General features: G+C 42.1%; 1 protein-coding gene across 2 annotated transcripts in view; it reads left to right on the top strand.

The window, feature by feature from the left end:
- Window positions 1–19,069, top strand: part of LOC131743671 (endoribonuclease LACTB2-like) — a 29,901-nt gene that overhangs the window by 4,130 nt on the left and 6,702 nt on the right. For both annotated transcript variants that reach the window (XR_010837522.1, XM_059042555.2), the window contains exons 2-3: window positions 14,924–15,102; window positions 17,021–17,169. Coding sequence is in view for 1 of the 2 variants with exons in the window: in XM_059042555.2 (XP_058898538.2) it covers window positions 14,958–15,102; window positions 17,021–17,169 (294 nt within the window). In the remaining variant the exon portion in view is untranslated. The remainder of the gene's footprint in view (window positions 1–14,923; window positions 15,103–17,020; window positions 17,170–19,069) is intronic.

Genomic DNA, 19,069 nt, shown 5'->3' with positions numbered 1-19,069 from the left:
ATTGCTGTGAAGTTTGAAATCATGTTTTTAGTACAGTCAGTTTCTGTCCACATACATGGACTGTATTACAGACCATCATGGTCTGTAATGAATGACTTCATATTGGAGTTAGGAAAATTTAACAGTTGAAAGATGTAAAGATACTTGGGAAGCTTTCTGAAAGTGAGACTATAGAAGAGGAGTTAGGGGTTTCCACGAGGAATATTTCCTTCTGGGAGGGATTTACTTTTCAGAGACTCAGGAGTCCAGGTTGTTTGTGCCATGCCAGGTTTGGGGGACCGTTACAATTACAACAGTCCTGGGGGTTGGTTTTATTTTTTAGCATGGCTTATCTTCATGCCAACATTTTCTTTCCTCCTTTTTTTTTAAAAAAAAACTTAATTTTCTATAAGCTGGTGAGAAAGTGGGATTTGATATTCAGAAATTGCCTTTATCTTTGAGACACCCGGTCAATGTAGTAGTCACACTTCCCTCTGGCAAGTACAAAATAGTTGACATCTCTGTATGACAAGAAAAGATACCAAGCCCCAGCTGGTGACCACTAAAGAAATATTATGATATTCATGATACTCCATACAATGCAGGATTAAATAATTCATTAGAGTCGTGGTAACCTGTTTAAGATGTATCTGAATAAGTCTCATATTTTTCTTATAAATGGAGAGCAGTGCTTCAAATGTCCCAAATTGTCATAAACTCATTTTTCCTTTGGAGTGCATTGTATATTTCTGTAGCATATTTTATTCCAAACTAATTTGTCTTACTATTGATTAACTGTAATATTTGTTTAACTAAAGCAGTGCCGGCTGTGGTATGAGGCTTAGGACCCCTAGAAATGGCTAAGAGCATGATTACTGGTGTGATTTTTCTTCTTTTTAAAAAATTTTTCTATAAACATTTTTAGGGTGTGTAGTTTGTATTTTTCCTCTTCTTCTTCTGCTTAGCTAGCTGGAAGCCAGATTTTAATTTTCTTTGGAAGCCTAGCATTAAAGGATAATCTAATTTTTGTTGCTTTGGGAATTTGATATTAAATTTATCTTTGAAGAATTTGACTTGCCATTTGTAAAAAAAACTTTAAAAGTTTTTTTAGCTATGGTAGTGGTGACCTCGTATTCTAAATTAGAAACAGGGATGTGGAGTGTGTGTGTGCGTTTATATATGAAATCTAAACAAAGATATTAAAACATAAAATTTAGTAATCAGTCAACTTTATTAAAAAGAATCACATGAAAGCAGTGTTACCCTGGAAACTCATGTCATTGTTCTGCTGTCGCGTATCTGTGTGAATGACCCAAAATGTGATACAGAGAAGCCTTACTTGCCTCTTCTAGGGAAGTGATCTTTATGTATCTACCCAGTGAAAGAACTCACTGTGGTGGCCATACCCTGACTTTATCTCACAAGCCTGCCGTATTTCCAGATCCTGAATTCCAGAATAGCAGAACTCGGCTGCAACCTGCATGTTGTTCATCTCCCCACGTGTACTGCTCGTATGCCAGCTCTCCACCTAGTCCAGGCTTTTGTGGGGCCTGGTCCCCTTTCCTTTTCTCCAGTGTATTAGCCCCTTGTTGCTTTGCTTTTCTTCCTGTAGACTTTAACTACTGTCCACACTCTCCCCAGGCCCTCAGCTCCCTTTCCGTCTTGGTCTTTCTCCCTACTTGGCCTGCACATATCCGACCGTGGATCCAGCCTGCCATCTGCCTTTTCCATGCCTCCCCGCTTGTGGATTGCTCAGTGTTGTCAGAGAAAGTCATGCACTCTTGCTGATGGATGATATTGCAAGTCCAAGGTTTCTGACCTCAGACAAAAGTAATACCGGGGGATCTTTTTACTTTTCCCTGGCCAGCTCCTTTCCCTAAAGGAACTATAAAAATACTCATCGTTTGAATCCCCAACTATGCTTAACAGATGACATTGCTTTCCCCCCCGCACAGGGATTTTCTTCAGTTTCTTGCCTTTTTTTGAACTTATCTATCTCATCATTTTTACCTTCTGCCTGCCTGATCTAAGAGGAAAACTGCTCAAGATCAACCTTTATTTAGCTCTGTCCTTATATTTCGTCCCTCCGGGATCTTTCCACCCATTATGCCCTGACGTGTTAAATTCTCCCTGTTCCCTGGTGCCTTTGCTGACTGCCCCCGCACCAGCTCAGTGCCTCCCGTCACGAAACGACATAAATCTTGACCTGGCATCTGTCGCTGGGGACCCCTTTGTTCCCCTTGTTCTCTGTACTCCACTGTGAGGTGGCTTTTGCTTTCACTTCTTCATTGGAATCACTCAAGCTGCGACCACTGATGACTTCTTACATCGTCTGGTCCGTTGCGCTCTTTTCCTGACACACCTCTATTGAAACTTTGACTTTATTAACCACACCTTTTTGAAATGTTTCCCCCTTTGGCTTCTGGGGCATCTAGCTCTCTTCCTTCTCTCTCTGCCTCTCCTCTCTGATCATTTCTTCTTATTTTGCCACCAGCCTTTTTCTCTGCCCTCTCCGTGGTTCCGATGTCCTGCTAGTAATGTTGAGCATCTTTTCATGTCCCTGTTGCTCTTTCATGTATCTTCTTTGGAAAAATGTCTGTTCAGGTCTTTGTTCATTTTTTAAATTGGGTTTTTTTTTGCTATTGAGTTGTATGAGTTCTTTATATATTTTGGATCTTAACTCCTTATGAGAGACATGGTTTGCAAAATTTTTTCCCATTCTGTAGATTGTCTTCACATATTTTTATAAATGCTGGAAATATACTTCCTGGAATCATTTTCATATAACATCAAATACTTGTTGCAGCAGGTTAAATCAGACAAGAGATGATTTCTAACATCTCTTTAATATTTGCCCTTGGAGCAGCTGTAAAATCGTAATTGTTTGCAATATACAAAGCATACAGTTAGAAACCACAAAAGCCGAATAGTTCTTAATGTCACTTCTTAATCCCTCTCAAAAATAATTGCTCCCATTACACTAGTGTCTCATGTTTTGGTACCTTATACCTGTTACATTTTTAGCAGATTGTTTAAAGCCTTTACATGTCAATATTTAATATTAAAGGATTTGATTTTTTTTTTTGGCAAAGGAGAAACTCTTCTGAGTTATAGTCATTTCAATTTTTTTTAATGGATATTTTAATTTTATTTTTGGCTGCATTGGGTCTTCGTTGCTGCGCATGGGCTTTCTGTAGTTGTGGTGAGTGGGGGCTACTCTTCGTTGTGGTGTGTGGGCTCCTCATCGCGGTGGCTTCTCTTGCTGTGGAGCACAGGCTCTAGGCACGCAGGCTTCAGTAGTTGTGGCACGTGGGCTCAGTAGTTGTGGCACAAGGGCTTAGTTGCTCCGCAGCATGTGGGATCTTCCCGGACCAGGGCTCAAACCCATGTCCCCTGCATTGGAAGGCGGATTCTTAACTACCGCACCACCAGCAAAGCCCTCAGTTTTCTGACATGCTGTTATTGAAGAGTTGAATTTTGTCAAATGTCTTTGCAGTGTCTAGGGAAATGATCTTACCAGCTTTCTCCATAGCTTTATTATTATTTTCAGGGATCTTATAATATTGAAACATCCTTGCATTTTTTGAATAAACTTTATTTGGTCATGATGTTATTAGTTTTACATTTGCTTTTGAATTTTATTTGTTAATATTTTAGTTAATATTTTCATAACAATATTCATTAGTGAGATTGGGTGGTAGTTTTTTTGTGCAGCCTTTATCAGGTTTGGGAGTCATAAATTTTCCTTCTTTTTCTGTGCTCTGGGGTGGATTGTAGTGAAATTATCTGACTTGTAAATGTTTGTTAGAGTTAGCCTGTGAAAATACTGAGTCTTTAGTTGCTAATGATAATTACACATCTTTTTAGTGAAGCTTTATTGTTGCTTACTAGTAATATGGTCCTGTGAGTTAAGCTTAATGCATATAATTTAAGCTTATTTGTGTACTTTTTATGACTTCCAGAATCTAAAAACCCAATTTGAGGGACTTCCTTGGCAGTCCAGCAGTTAACACTCCTCACTGCCAGTGCAGGGGACACAGGTTCAATCCCTGGTCGGGGACTAGGATCCCACATGCCGCATGGCACAGCCAAAAACAAGTTTTTAATTTTTAAAAATAAAAACCAAACTTGAAAATACATTTGGATCATTAGGTAGGCTTATCAAGGTCTTGAGGAAGAGAGGCACACAGAATTAACCTTTGATGGTATGGCTTTGTTGGGCACAAAAATGCAGTTGCTCGTTGATACCTTCTCTCACCTGTTTTGTTCTATTTCATTTACTCAAACCCCTATTATTTTGTTAGAACTCTTAGACTTGTCCTTTAACTTTTTTTTCTCCTATTTTCTACCTTTTTGCCTGTTTGCTGTACTTTCTGGGAGGTTTTTATCAGCTTTATCTCCTAATCCTATTTTCTCATTCCTCTTCTCATGTTTTTAACTTTCAGGAGCTCTTTTTGCCCCTAAATGCTCCTTTCATACTATCCTTTCTTGTTTCATAGTTGCAACTCTTATGTCTGAGGACATTACAGTTTTTTGTGGAGCTATTTTTCTTGGGGCTATCGAGGGGAGGTTTGTGGGGTTTTTTGGAAATTTTCTTCCTCATAATTTGTGGCCTACAAACTAGTTTGTTTTTATTTTCTCTCCTCAGTGTGAAAGGCTTTCTTCAGATGCACAGTGATATGGTATTTACTGATGTCCTCTAAGGGAGACCTCAGAGCTATTTTGGAGCTCTGAAAATGTGAGGAGGGCTTCTGTAGGTCGTGAGCCTCACCGCAGGGTCCTCTAGATGAATTGTTTCGTTGGGGAACCTCCAATATTGGAATCCTTAGAGTCTTTCTTCCTGAGCTGGTAAAATTCCCAGAAAAGACTTCTAATCTTCATGTTGGATAAAGGCCTGGCTGCCAGCATTACAGGAGCTGAGTGTGGGAAGAAGGCTTGGGGATCTGCGTATAGTCACACAGTCTTCCTGTTTTCAGGATGATGTCACTACCTCTATCTGTGCCTGTGTGTTACCCTCTACAAAGATTAAATCTCCAGTTTTTTGCCTTAGTGGGGTTGGGGTGCTTGTCAAGCTACTCAAAACGGGAAGAGAATCTGAAGATCTGAATGTTTGTTACATACACTCTCAGCCAATCCTTGTTTTGGCCTCTGCTCCCCGCTTCACCCTCTGCTTCTGCATTCCTGGTGCCCCACGTCCTGAGACTGGAGAATTCTGCAGTGGAAGTCTGCTTGGGTCTCAGCTTTCACCACTGCCAGTGTAGACTTCAGTATTTTCATGTCTGATAAGTCACTTCTCACTCATCTGTCTTCTCTCTAGCTTCTAAAATTTTGTTGATATGGTCCATTCTCCTCACCCCTGTGGATTTATGCCATTTTTCAAATATCCCTTTATGGTAATTTTATTGATGTTTTAGGAGGAAAAGAAGAGATGCAGGTGTTCAACCCAGTCTTTAACCAGAAACACACTTTCAGTTCCTAAATAGTAAATCCAAACATGCAATTATATTTGCCCTGTCTTCCCCCCCAAAAATCCGTCATTGAGAAAATTTATTTAAAGTATTCCAAGCACATAAAAATCCAATACTATTTAGAATAGGCAAAAAAAAAAAAAAGGATAATTAACCTCTCAAGCTAAATAAAATAGAATTTAAACCTTATTCCATCAGACATTTATTGCTATCTCCTGTGATTTGATTATGTAGAATGTACAAAGAATGTGAAATGGAGAGATTAATGCTACCCACCCCATACTAGGAGAAGGATTAAGTGTGTAATGCCTGTAAATCCCTGAAGTCAGTGCCTGGCACGTGGAAAGCAATATATTAATATTAGCTACGACTAAGTACTATGCACTGGGAATATAAAGATGAGAATATGACAGGAGTCCTGTCTTTTAGGAGTTCATAGCCTTAGGTAGAATGGTAAACAAACAAGAAAACAATGTGAAACCTGCAATAATAGAAGTAAAATTCAAAGTATAGGAGTAATAACAGAAAACAATGACCAGTACAGAGGGTTGTCCGTATGTGGCTGAGAAATCAAGAGCTCTGCAGAAGAAATTACTTAGTTAGTTTTGTTTTTTTATTTGTTTGTTGTTTCTTTGGCTGTGTTGGGTCCTCTTTGCTGCACGCCAGCTTTCTCTAGTGGTGGCAAGCGGGGGCTACTCTTTGTTGCAGTGCGTCGACTTCTCATTGCAGTGGCTTCTCTTGTTTCAGAACACGGGCTCTAGGCACGAGGGCTTCAGTAGTTGTGGCTTACAGGCTCTAGGGCACAGGCTCAGTAGTTGTGCCACACGGGCTTAGTTGCTCCACGGCATGTGGGATCTTCCCGGACCAGGGCTTGAACCTGTGTCCCCTGCATTGGCAGGCGGATTCTTAACCACTGCGCCACCAGGGAAGCCCCCTAGACTTAGTTCTTTATATGGCTTATTATTGGTATAGTCATAAGCCTTCATGTAGGAAATTCCCTGGCAGTCCAGTAGTTAAGACTGGGCTTCCACTGCAGGGGCACAGGTTCAATCCCTGCTTGGGGCACTAAGATCCCACCCGCTGCACAACGCGGGCAAAGAAAAAAAAAAACATAAAACAAAACTTCATGTAAATATATATAGGAATTATTGAAATAAAAATATTTGTCATGCTTTAAAAGTATTTATTATCATAGTTTTATTTATCAACAAAAACAAAGTTGGAGGAGAGGACAAAGGAAATAAAAGTATGTTAAATTTTTTATCTTATATAGGGTGAAATCAATGAAAACCACTTTGTTCTTTTTTTATATATAAATTTATTTCATTTATGTATTTTTGTCTGCATTGGGTCTTCATTGCTGTGAGCGGGCTTTCTCTAGTTGCAGCGAGCGGTGGCTACTCTTTGCTGCAGTGTGCGGGCTTCTCATTGCCGTGGCTCCTCTTGTTGCGGAGCACGGGCTCTAGGCGCACAGGCTTCAGTAGTTGTGGCGGGCTCTAGAGTACACGCTCCATAGTTGTGGTGCAGAGGCTTAGTTGCTCCGCAGCATGTGGGATCTTCCCGGACCAGGGCTCAAACCCATGTCCCCTGCATTGGCAGGCAGATTCTTCACCAGTGTGCCCCCAGGGAAGCCCCTGCTTTGTTCTTAAAATTTTTAACAAGAAAGAAAAAATAATGTTTCTTTTAAACTTTTAGATAACCACTACTAAAATAAAATATTTACCATTTACTAAGCAGGTAACTTTGTGCCACATACTATGCTCAGCACTCAAATGCTTGTCTTGAATCTCCCAGCAGTCCTTTCAGACACCTGCTATTCACATTTCAGTGAAAAACTGACATTAAGAGAAGTTCATTTGCCCACTCTTCTTACATCTACTTAAGTGTATGTAGCTTACAAATCACTAGGGAAAAAAAAGACGAAAGAAAATGCAGTCCATAGAACCTAAAGTGACAGCAAGGAAGTCGAAAAACCAGAAATCTTGCATGTTAATGACCGAAGTGAGTAAGACATATGCATTATGGAGGAAGGAGGAGAGAAGGGCAATGTAAACAGGAAGACTACTCTGTTTAAAAAAAAACTCCGAGACCAAATCAAAAAATAACAAAAGCACCATTTTTAAGGATGCTCGTTCAGTGTTACTGGTGGAGGAAAACCGCCCACAATAGGAAACTAAATGAATTGTGATTCACGCATATAGTGAAATACTCTGCAAGCATTAAAAATCATGTTTTAGAAAAATATTTAATGATGTAGGAAAATACAATATAGTGAGCAAAAAATTCAAAAATCGGGTATTAAAGCTACATGACAGTTTTAAGATATAAATATGCAAAGAATCCAAAAATATATATCCTTAAAAGCATATGATCCAGCAACTCCACTTCTGGGTACATATCCAAAGGAAACGAAATCATTCTGTTGAGGGGATATCTGTACCCCGTGTTCATCACAGTACTATTCATAACAGCCAAGACATGGAAACAACCTCAGTGTCTATTGACAGATGAATGGTGGTCCAGTGGGTAAGACTCTGTGCTCCCAGTGTAGGGGGCCCAGGTTTGATCCCTCGTCAGGGAACGAGATCCCGCATGCATGCCGCAACTAAGGAGTCCGCATGCACAACGAAGATTCCGTGTGCTGCAACTAAGACCCCGCACAGCCTAAATAAATATTTTTTTTAAAAAGTTGTGCTGTGTGTGTGTGTGTGTATATATATATATGTGTGTGTGTGTGTGTGTGTGTGTGTGTAATATATATGAATATTATTGAGCCATAAAAAAGAAGGAAATCCTGCCATTTGCAACAACATGGGCAGATCTTGACAAGGGCCTTACGCTAAGTGAAATACGTCAGACCGAGAAAGACAAATACTGTATGATCTCATACGTGGAATGTGTAAAAACCAAACGCAGAGAGACAGAAGGGTGGTTGCGGGCAGTGGGGATGGTATGAAGTTTGGTCGCTTGGTTGGCATGATGACCCCAGCTCTCTTCATGGTCAAGGTTACTTTCCCCTTAAAATTCATAATCTGATTATTTGAGATTTTGTGAATGTCCTGCTTCCCAACAATCTTTCATCCAGTGGTTTTAGCATCTATTGATGATACTTGCCTTAATCAGTTAATACACTGAAGGTGGCAAAACTGTGACTTTTATTCTATTATTTCTTCCACTTACTTTTTTTTTTCTTTATTTGCTGCCATTCCTCTTAAAGAAGAGATTCTCCCCTCCTTTCTTGAGTTATTACTCCGAACTTATACGTATTTTTTAAATTCAGTGCTGCTTTGTCCTTGAGATGTAGCTCCCTTAATCTTTGAGCACTTCCTTACTATCTGACACAGAGTGCCTCAATGTCACATTTTACTTTCCCTGCCTAAGACCTGGAGCCAGCTATGTCTGTAGGAAGCCCTGGTTTCTTAAGAGTGGGAAATGGTATTTAGAAACAAAGAACTGAGTGTGAGGTGTGCTCATTACTACTGGAGTATCATTGCTTCTGGGCCTCATTATAGACAGAGCTAGAAAAACAATGAAATGATGAAGTCATGATTCCTCAATGCCAATAAAAAGCAACCCAAGGGAGGGAGACGCAAGAGGGAAGAGATATGGGGACATATGTATATGTATAACTGATTCACGCTGTTATAAAGCAGAAACTGACACAACCATTGTAAATAAAGCAATTATACTCCAATAAAGATGTTAAAAAAAAAAAAAACCCCAAACCTTAATGCCATCATTTCATATATACTTTTCCCTTATCCCGCGGTGAGAACCTGGGTTCTCCACATCAATTTATTTACTTGCCTGGACCTGTCATACAGTGAACAGTTTCATTTCAGAAACACAGTAATCAATGACACTGCCAACAATAAGCCTATTAAGTAAAGTTCAAGATACCTTTGCAGCTTTTTAAATCTTAAGATCTATTCTATTAGGGATGTCTTAGTGTTGTATTTATTTATTATTTTAGTGTTGGATTGGAAACTTATTTGAATTAATTACTGTGGCTATGTTATCTAGTATACAGTAAGATATACACTTGGTATTCAGTGTTAAGGTTTTATTTTTCTTTTTATTTAATTTCATGTTTAGCATATTAAAAATTTACATAGCTTAAAAGTTAAAACTTCTGGGGGCGGGTCAAAGGTCGTGCGTCCTCAGCCCCGCCCCCGGCGCGCGGGCGGGCGTATGGTGGACGCGGAGGTCTGGGCGCCTGCGACGCGCGTGGTGTGGCCGCACGCTGGGGTCCGAGCCGGGCTGGCTGGTCGGCAGCAGCCATGTGGAGAGGAATGGAAGACATTCACTGCACCTGCACGTGACCCCCAAATTTAGTCGGGAAGCTGGGTGTTTCACCTGCAGTGAAAGCAAGTGGGAGTGATAGGAGAGGCTTGGGAAAAGATCGAGCAGAAGAGAGAGATGTCGGCATCTTCTCTCCCTCCTGCATAAGACCCTTCCAGTATGTAATCACTGACCTGGAGAAATAATGCCCGAGTACAGAGGACGGGGCAGAGTTCCAGGTGTCACTGTGCACCCAGCCCCCGCGAGCTTTGTGATGCATCGCGAACGGCCGATCCGGAAGGATGAGTAAACTCCGCAAGTACCGCGGTGTCACCGGAAATAAGTGACCGTGGGGCTCAATGGTTTGGATAAGAGGATTCGACTCCGGAAAAACACGGCTAACGTCAGGAATATCTGTGTTTTGGCTCATGTTGACCATGGAAAAACCTCTCTGGCCGACTATCTTATATCTAGCAATGGCATCATCTGCAGTCGCCTGGCAGGGAAGTTAAGGTACATACATGGACAGCAGAGAGGATGAACAGGTCCGAGGGATCAGTATGAAATCCAGTGCCATTTCACTGCATTATGCAAAAGACACAGGCAGTTCTGCGACAAGCCTGGCTCGAAGACATTGGTCCAGTTTTAGTGATTAATACGATAGATCTCTTGAGAGTGGAACTGAAATTCACCCCACAGAGGCCTGTTCTCACCTCAAGAATGTTTTAGAACAGATTGATGCACTCACAGGAACTCTTTTTACTTCTCAAGTGCTAGAAGAAAGAGCAGAGAGAGAGACTGAATCCCAAGTGAATCCAAATTGTGAGCAAGGAGAGCAAGTGTCTGACTGGAGCACGGGCTTGGAGGACCCGGATGGTTCTCACCTTTACTTGTCTCCAGAGCAGGGAAGTGTGGTGTTTACAAGTGCCATAGACGGGTGAGGCTTTGGACATTCTGAGGACTTCAAGCTTGGGACATAGCATCGCAGATAATGCTGGGAAACTGTTCTGAAGTGGCAAGGAGCGGATTGGGGAGCCCCGAAATACAGGAGTTTCTGCGACAAAAGACCAGGTGGTTGACGGGCACATGGTCAGAGTGCTGTGTCCTGCAGTGAAGGATTCCACGGTCGGCAAGTGACCTGTAAGCGCACGAGAGCCAATGGGACTGTGCAGGTGATGCCTCCGAGAGCATGTGCCCCCAGAGAGAGGCCTCGGGGAAGAAGACCCTGCTCCAGTCACCCGTGTGTTCAAGGGCTTATTGAACCAGGGAACCAGCCCCAGTTCTGTGCAGGGACGATGCAAAGCAGAGTGTGAGACATCTTTGTGGAGCATCGAGTTTATTAACTGGAACTGGAAGAACCAAGGAGCTCTTGGAACAAGAACTATCCCCCTCCCCCACCAACACGGAAGACAGAAGAGTGGGGGAGGGGAGACGTGCCCCAGGAATGACAGTCCAGTCTCTGAAGTTTCACCCAGGTGGGGGTTGAGGGGCAGACCTGCAGCCACGGTGGCCTCTCTTTCAGTCGCCCGGGCTGCTCCAGACCATCCTCTGAGCTGGCCAGAGTCTTGGATACGATGCTTTTGAAGGCCGTGCAGAGAACACACTCATCTTCCACTGGACTGGGTCCCAGGGAGCGCGACGGCCTGACCTTCCTGCCTCGGTCACTCGCGGGGTTCAGATGGGCTCACTTTATTGTGACGCCTCATCCTGGGCAGCTTGCAACAAAGATGTTGGAGTATAGAGTTCCAGATTCTCCTAGCCACCCCTTGCTTTTTGGGGCTGTGGCCAGAGCGAACGGATGAGGACGTACTCTCAGGCTGTGCAGCGTGGGAGGACCTTCCAGTGTTGGACACACCCAGGGGGCAGCTGGTTCCCTCTGGGGCTCCAGTCCTGCTGCTGGTGGAGGGGGACGCCCCAGGGCCACACCGGTGGGCTGGGCTGAGGGTGGCAGTCCTCGACTCCAGGCTGGCTGGGGGACAGGCAGCCTCACTGGTCTTCTGCCCTGCCTGCTGGTCTTCCTGAAGCTGCACATTTTCTCCCTGGTGGAGCCGCCCGGTTTCCAGGGTGGACAACTCAGGGCTTGGAAAAGGCTCAAGTTCATTGCCACTGAGGTCCCCGGAAGAGAAGCACCTTGCAGCTATGATGGAGGACCCCACCATTGGTTTCTTGGAGCTCACACTGCCTTCTCCCGGGTCCTGGATCTTGTCCCACGTCAAGTCCAGAGTCCTCATCCCTGTCACCTCCGGGTCCTCTTCATGGGGTGGCTGGAGTGGCTTCTTCTGGCCCATATTCACCCACGGGTGCCTCATGAGGTCAGGCAAGGTGCCTCTGTCACTGGGGTTGAGGACGATCATTTTTTGTAAGAGACTCTGTATCTCTGAAGAGAGGTAGGTTGGGATGGAGTATCGCCCTTTCAAGATTTGCTCCCGCAGCTCCTGAAAGTCTTTTCCCATAAAGGGCCGGGACCCAGTTACCATGAAGTAGAGCACTATTCCCAGGCTCCACACGTCCACCGCACGGCCGCTGTAGCTCTGCCCCTGCAAGACTTCCGGGGCAGCATACGGGAGTGTGCCGCAGAGCGTCTCCAGTGTCCCACTGGCCTCACACTTGTTGCTGAAGCCAAAGTCTGTAAGCTTGATGTTCATGTTGGCATCAAAGAGGAGGTTCGGTGGCTTCAGGTCCCGGTGCACGATGCCCCTCTGGTGGCAGTGTTGCAGAGCGGAGACCAGCTGCTGGAACGGGCCTCGGGCCTCTGCCTCTGTCATACGGCCATGTGTGTTTAAGTAGCTGTACATGTCCCCACCACTGAGGTGTTCCATTATTAAAAACATCGTCTCCTCTGTGTCGGTCACCCCCACCAGTTTTACGATATTTGGGTGATTCAGAGCCTTCATACTGTGCACTTCCCGCAAAAGTAGATCCTGGAAATTTGGGAGGCTCTGACGCCTTTTCTTAATGATCTTGACAGCCACCTGTGTCCCGGTCAGAATGTGCCGGGCCAGCTTCACTTTAGCGTAGGTGCCTTCGCCGATGGTGTGGAGGATCTCATAATCACCAATATGGGCCTCCTTGGCAGCACAGTTGGCTGTGAAGCCCTGCATCCTCCTGACCTAACCACCAAAGCTAACTCTCCTAACTAACGATGCTAACGGTACTAACAGTGCTAAGAGTAGAGAAAAGAGGGGAAAAAAAATCAACAAAATGGCAGGAACAAGGAAAACACAAGCTAACTGTGGGTCCACGGCCGTCAGGTCACCAAAAGCAGCTTCCTGGGCTCCAACTACCAAAAACCTGGGCCCGGCTGGGCTCTATTATAGGGCTTCTGTGAAGTTCATCACAGTGGTGCACTGTGAGGTCAGAGCTAGAAATGGACCCATCGCAGCTCCGGGTAAGCCACAGTGGTTTTCTCACTTTTTGAGTTCAAGGCCCCTTTACGCTTAGGAAAAAGGATCCCAAAGAAATTTTTCTTTACTTGTGTTATTCGCTATTGGTATTCACTTTGTTATAATTTAAAATCTGTAGGATACTTCAGTGGCCTTTTTATTTCTAGTTTGAAAATGTGTAATAATTTCAAAGACCTCATAATGTCTACACTTGAAATATTCAATTCCTTTTCCTTAAATTCTGGTCTCAAAATAATGTTTCAACTTAACTGACTTCACGATACCATACAAAATGTTCTGTTGCGTAAGACACGATAAGGTACGTTATGAAAGTCTATGAAGCTGAGAGAAGATTTGCCAGGAAGGTCGTGAGCAGATTTCTCATCAGGCGCCTCGGAGGCCAGATGGCATGGCTCAATGTACTTGAAGTGTTGAAGGAAAGAAACCGTCAACCAAGAATCCTATATCTAGCAAAACTTTCCTTTGAAAATGAGGGAGAAACCAAGACATTCTCAGTTAATCAAGAGTTGAGAGAGTTCTTAACCACCAGACCTGCCTGCCACAGGGAGTTCTTCAGGTTGGAGTCAAGGACCCTGGACAGTATCTCAAAGCCTTATGAAGAAATAAAGACCTCTGGTAAAATTAGATAGACGGGTGATGAGAAAAGCTAGTACTATCGTAACTTTGGTTTGTAGCTCCACTTTTTGTTTTCTATTTGATTTAAGAGACTAATATATAATAAAATACACACACATACAAATCAAAAAAAAAAAGTTAAAACTTTTTAAAAGTTCTAATCAGAGAAGTCTTGCTTGCATCTCTATTCCCGACACGCCACCTGCCTACCCCGCATAGGCAGCTATATTCATACGTTTTTATTTATCCTCCCTGACTCTTTTTCCAAATATAAGGAATTAATATACATACATGTTTTTATTCCCCCATCTTTCTGATACAAAAGAGCATACTACGAACACTCTTTTGTGTTTTGCTTTTTATCACTTGACAGTATATCCCGCAAATTACTTCATCTCAGTTCATAGAGATCTTTTCATTCTCTTTGATGGCTGCATAGTATTCCATTGTGTGGATGTACCATACTTTATCCATAGTGCCCTATGGGTGGACATCTGTGTTGTTCCTAATACTTTGTCATTACAAATAATGTAATGAATAAGTTGTATGTATTTTTTTGTATTTGTAAAGGTGTATTTTTCAGGGTAAATTTTAGCAGTGGGATTGATAGGTCAAAGGATTAATGCATGTGTAATTTTGCTAGAAAATGCCAGATTCCCCTCCATACGGGCTCTACCATTTTTTCACTCCCACCAGCAACATATGAAAGCACTTTCTTCTCATGGTCTTACCATAAAGTGTGTGTGTATGTATATACACATACATACATACATACATACATATATAGATTTGAATAAAATGTGTTCTTAAATAATAAGAGCACTATCTGAGTAGTGGAATGATTGGTGATTTTTATCTCCTTCAACTGCTTTCCTTTTCTGTTTTCCAAATTTGTTGTAATCAGTACTTGTTACTTACAAAATAAGAAAGAAGACGTGGCAAAAGTATTAAATTTGCACTTCAGAGTGAGAATTTTGATTTAGCTAAAGGGGAGAATTTTCTGATGATAATTTGCAGTGGGCCAAAAGAGAAAAAGGAGCTATTTTTAAAACGTAGTGACATCATTTATTCGTGTCTTGTCCAGAGAGAAAGACAGAAAATAATTGACTTCTCAAAATTTCTTCTAAGCCTAAGAGTTCATAATTGTTACTGTTTCTTCTTTCCTCTTTCAACCAGAGTTATATACACACCTGGCCACACTGATGATCATATGGCCCTACTTTTAGAAGAGGAAAATGCTCTCTTTTCTGGAGATTGCATCCTAGGGGAAGGCACAACCATATTTGAAGACCTCTATGATTATATGAGCTCCCTAAAAGAGTTATTAAAAATCAAAGCTCAAGTTATATATCCAGGTGGGTAATATTATTAATCTAGCAAACCATTTGTGTCAAATGATGAGGAAGATTCATTTTGGTTTGTCTGTGTGTGTTCTTTGTGGTTTCAGCCTTGAAGAGATGCATATAAATTGCTTCTTTCTAAATTACACCCCTAAGTCTTGTCTAGCAATACAATGAAAAAGAAGACCAAGAGTTGTATTAATAACTTACTTAAAAGATATGAGGGTTATTTTTTAACATCTGCACAGCTATTAATAGAACTGTTAAATGCAATAAACCTACTGGAACAAGAAAAATGTTTTCATTCCGTAAGCTATCTTCCGTTTTGTTAACTTGATTTCTGTTGTGGACTACATTTTAGCCATGTAACCAACCTTGGGTAACATTTGATGTCTGAGCTTTAGTTTTTTAACTCATTGATGGAAATATCAGTAGCTTCTATGTCAACTGTAAAATTGTGTATTTATTTCCATTCTCCAGAAAAAGAAACCTGTTGTTAATATATCACTATAGCTGTCACTGCCCTGCTTTACAATACGAATCTCTCCTCCATCCTGAAAGCTAAGAAAGATACAGTACCCAACAAGAGGCCCCCAGAAGGAAAAAGAGACTCGATTACTTAATTTTTTAAGTCCTTCCAACTTGTTCCTAACCAAAGAGCCATGGAAAGATCTGTAAATACAGTGTCTTCAGTACCTTCATATTCTCTCATGAGTTCCCACTGCTGAGGGGATAGGAAACATACAGTGAGGCTGGGCATTTGGATTAATTTTGTGACATAAAAGGAGTGGAGGATGACAGCTCTTTTGAAAGAGAAGACAGTAGACATTTGATGCACCCACATTGGAATAAAGCTAATGAGAGGCTGCCCGGTGCAGGTTCTTGGAGTGTTGGCTTTAGTGAATCCAGTGAACTGGCTTATTGGCACAGCAGGAGCTCATATGTCAATGACGGTCTATAGCCGTAGCCACCATATATTAAAGCCTGCTACCCTACCCGCCAGGTACTGTGCAGGGACCTTCACAGAGCTGTCCTCACCAAAACCCAGAGAAGCAGGTAGCTGAAGAAATAAACTCGGGAGATTCATAGACTGTCCCAGCCACACAGCTAGTAAATGATAGTTGGTATCCTAAAGCCCATGCTCTTTACCTAACAGGTTTGTCTGCTTCTGGTATTTTGTTCTCAACCCTCTTGCAGATTTGTGTGATATGTTCATTTTCACTGTCTTAAAGAGCAAGTAAATTCCAATATAACTTTACCTGGGTTATCAACATTTCTGAATTGCTAGCCTATACATAAGATTCTTAAAGGTCTCTTGTGGTTCTTGTGAATTTTTAATAGGTCTTGGTGACTTACATGAAGCTACCTTTTACATTCCCCTTTTCAATCTTTGATAAGCATAGTGGTTAATAGCACAGAGTGGTTAAAAGCTCCTGAATCAGAATCCCAGCTCCACCCCTTCTTAGCTGTGTAACTGTAGGCAGATTATTTACCCTCCCTATGCCTCAGTTTCTGCTGTACAAAGAGGATAATAAAAGTATCAATACCTACTTCATGGGCTTCTTGTAAGAATAAGGTATATTCAGCATTTAGAGCAACGTCTGACAGATAACGAACACTGTAAATATTACCTATTAATACTGTTGTGGTTACTGTTTTTATTGCTGTATTCTTACTGTTAAATTTTTATTTTCTAACTTTTAATGAACACAATAATATCTTATATAGATTTTGATATAATTATCTAATGTTTTGGGGCATTATATGTAATTTTTAAATCTCTTATTACCTGTATAGTTTTCCAGATAATTCTTATTTGTCGTGTATTTTTCAATATGCTATATGAAATATTTTTAAAGAGAGTAAATTAACTTCAGTTGTACTTAAAATTTTTCATCTGGTTGAAATCATTTTTGTAATTATTCTGATGCAGGACATGGCCCAGTAATCCATAATGCCGAAGCTAAAATTCTACAATACATTTCTCACAGAAATATCCGAGAACAGCAAATTCTTACATTGTTTCAGGAGAACTCTGAAAAGTCATTCACAGCAATGGATCTTGTAAAAGTTATCTACAAGGTAATTTTCATTTATCTTATTTGTTCAAAGGCACGATTTTCATAGAATAATCTATTCAGTGGACTCTAGACGTGGTAAACTCATCCGATCCCAGAGCAGCGTGAGTCTGTTAGTTTTGTAAGTCATGTCACTCGTATGGATTTGAGCCCATCAATCTCAACCTTCTGGAACACAGAAGTTAGACAAACACTGGCCCGCAGAACAAAAACAACCATCGTGAGCCATTATGAAGCCTTTTATACTCCACTCTGTAGGGGAGATCACGGCCAACAGCCTGGCGGTTAATCTTTGTTAGGATTTGTGTATTATTCTAGCCATGTTGATGGTCTGGTGTCCTGACCGGCAGCGAGTAAGGGGCGATCTGCTAGAGACAGCTACTGGGGTACCAGCAGTGAGAAGCGGTAGCAATGCTCACAGCAGATTAAAGGGAGAAAGGCTGCCCATGAAGAAGGGCATGGGTAGAGCCACTTAGAATAGAGAGAGAGGGCCGCTCACTCGGTGGCCTCTGAGTGCATCACTACATGCCAGCGCTGCGTGGCAATCCATCAGTATGATTCGGTTTTTCCGCAAATGTTTATTCGATACCTGCTTCGGGGTTAAGAATGGAATAAGATGATCTGGGTTTTAAAACTCCCACTACCATAACCTGTATGGCCACAAAATACCATAACTGAGAGAGTATAACTAAAGATGAGCTTGAAAAGGAACCTGGGCCAGTTTCAGTTAGTAAAGGACCATAATGTCCCATGGGTCTAATTTCTCAAAATCCAGGTATCTCAGTGGGCTTTGTTTTAAAAGGGAGGAATGAATGATTAAAAGGGCTGACAATAAAAAGTGCCAGGAGCAAAAGGGTATTGCAGATGTTTACATTCTGCAAAAGAGTTCATTTCCTCATAATACTAAAGTTTAGCCACTCTAGACTCTGGGTAGTTTTTTCTAACCCCAGTACAGACAGCAGATCTCTCTGATAACCCTCACAGATGGGGCATCCAGTGACTGTGCAGGCCTCAGAAATGCTGGTCCTGCATTCAGAGACGTGTTCAGGGATGTGTTCACTGCACACCCGTGTGAAGCACCTGTCACACACACCTAACAGCATTAGGTATTGCAGAGACATTTATTCATTCCACAGATGCTTACTGAACGCCCTCATGTACCACACACTGGACTAGGTGCAGAGACACACAGATGACTACAGATCCCCGCCCTCCACGGACTCACGGTTTCGCGAAGACAGACATGTTAAACAGATTCTTGCAATTCTGGCTGTATCATAATAGCTCCCAGTTTTGAGCACATGATTATGTGTTAGACACTGTACTAGACGCTTCACATTTCCCATTGTAATTTGAAGTACTTAATTTCAAGTACCTTGAATTTTCACTGCATAAAGATACTGTTATTCCAACGTAACAGATTAAAAATAGACTCAGAAAGTGTGAGCTAAGTGAGTTTTCCAAGGGCACAAAACTAGCAGATGTCACACACTCAAATGTCAGAAGTCAGATACTCAAATCTTGTGTTTTTCTATCACACCACGCTTCCTGCAAGGCCCATACACAGTACGTCAGGGCATAAAGGAAAGAGGAGTCATTTCTGCCTGGTGAAGATGCAGGGTGGTGAGGCTTGTCCAGAAAAGCTTCGGAAATTTAATTATTGAATCGGATCTTGAAGAAGGAGTCAGGCCAGAGTACAGGAGAAGAGAAGTCATTCTAGACAGAAGGGAAGATGTGTTCACACACTGGGAGTCACAAAGGCATCATGTGTGTTTGAAAACCCACAGAGAAAATGCATCTGACTGGAGCCCAGAATGTATATTGCAGATGGGCAGGGAGGGGGTCCCAGGAAATGAGGCAAGAAAGGCAGGCACGGCAGGTCAGGGGACGCCCTTGGTTGCCAT

This window comes from Kogia breviceps, chromosome 17 (assembly GCF_026419965.1).
Source record: "Kogia breviceps isolate mKogBre1 chromosome 17, mKogBre1 haplotype 1, whole genome shotgun sequence".
NCBI lineage: Eukaryota > Metazoa > Chordata > Mammalia > Artiodactyla > Physeteridae > Kogia > Kogia breviceps.
Note: the sequence above shows the minus strand (reverse complement) of the source record. Positions and strands in the feature narration are given on the sequence as shown.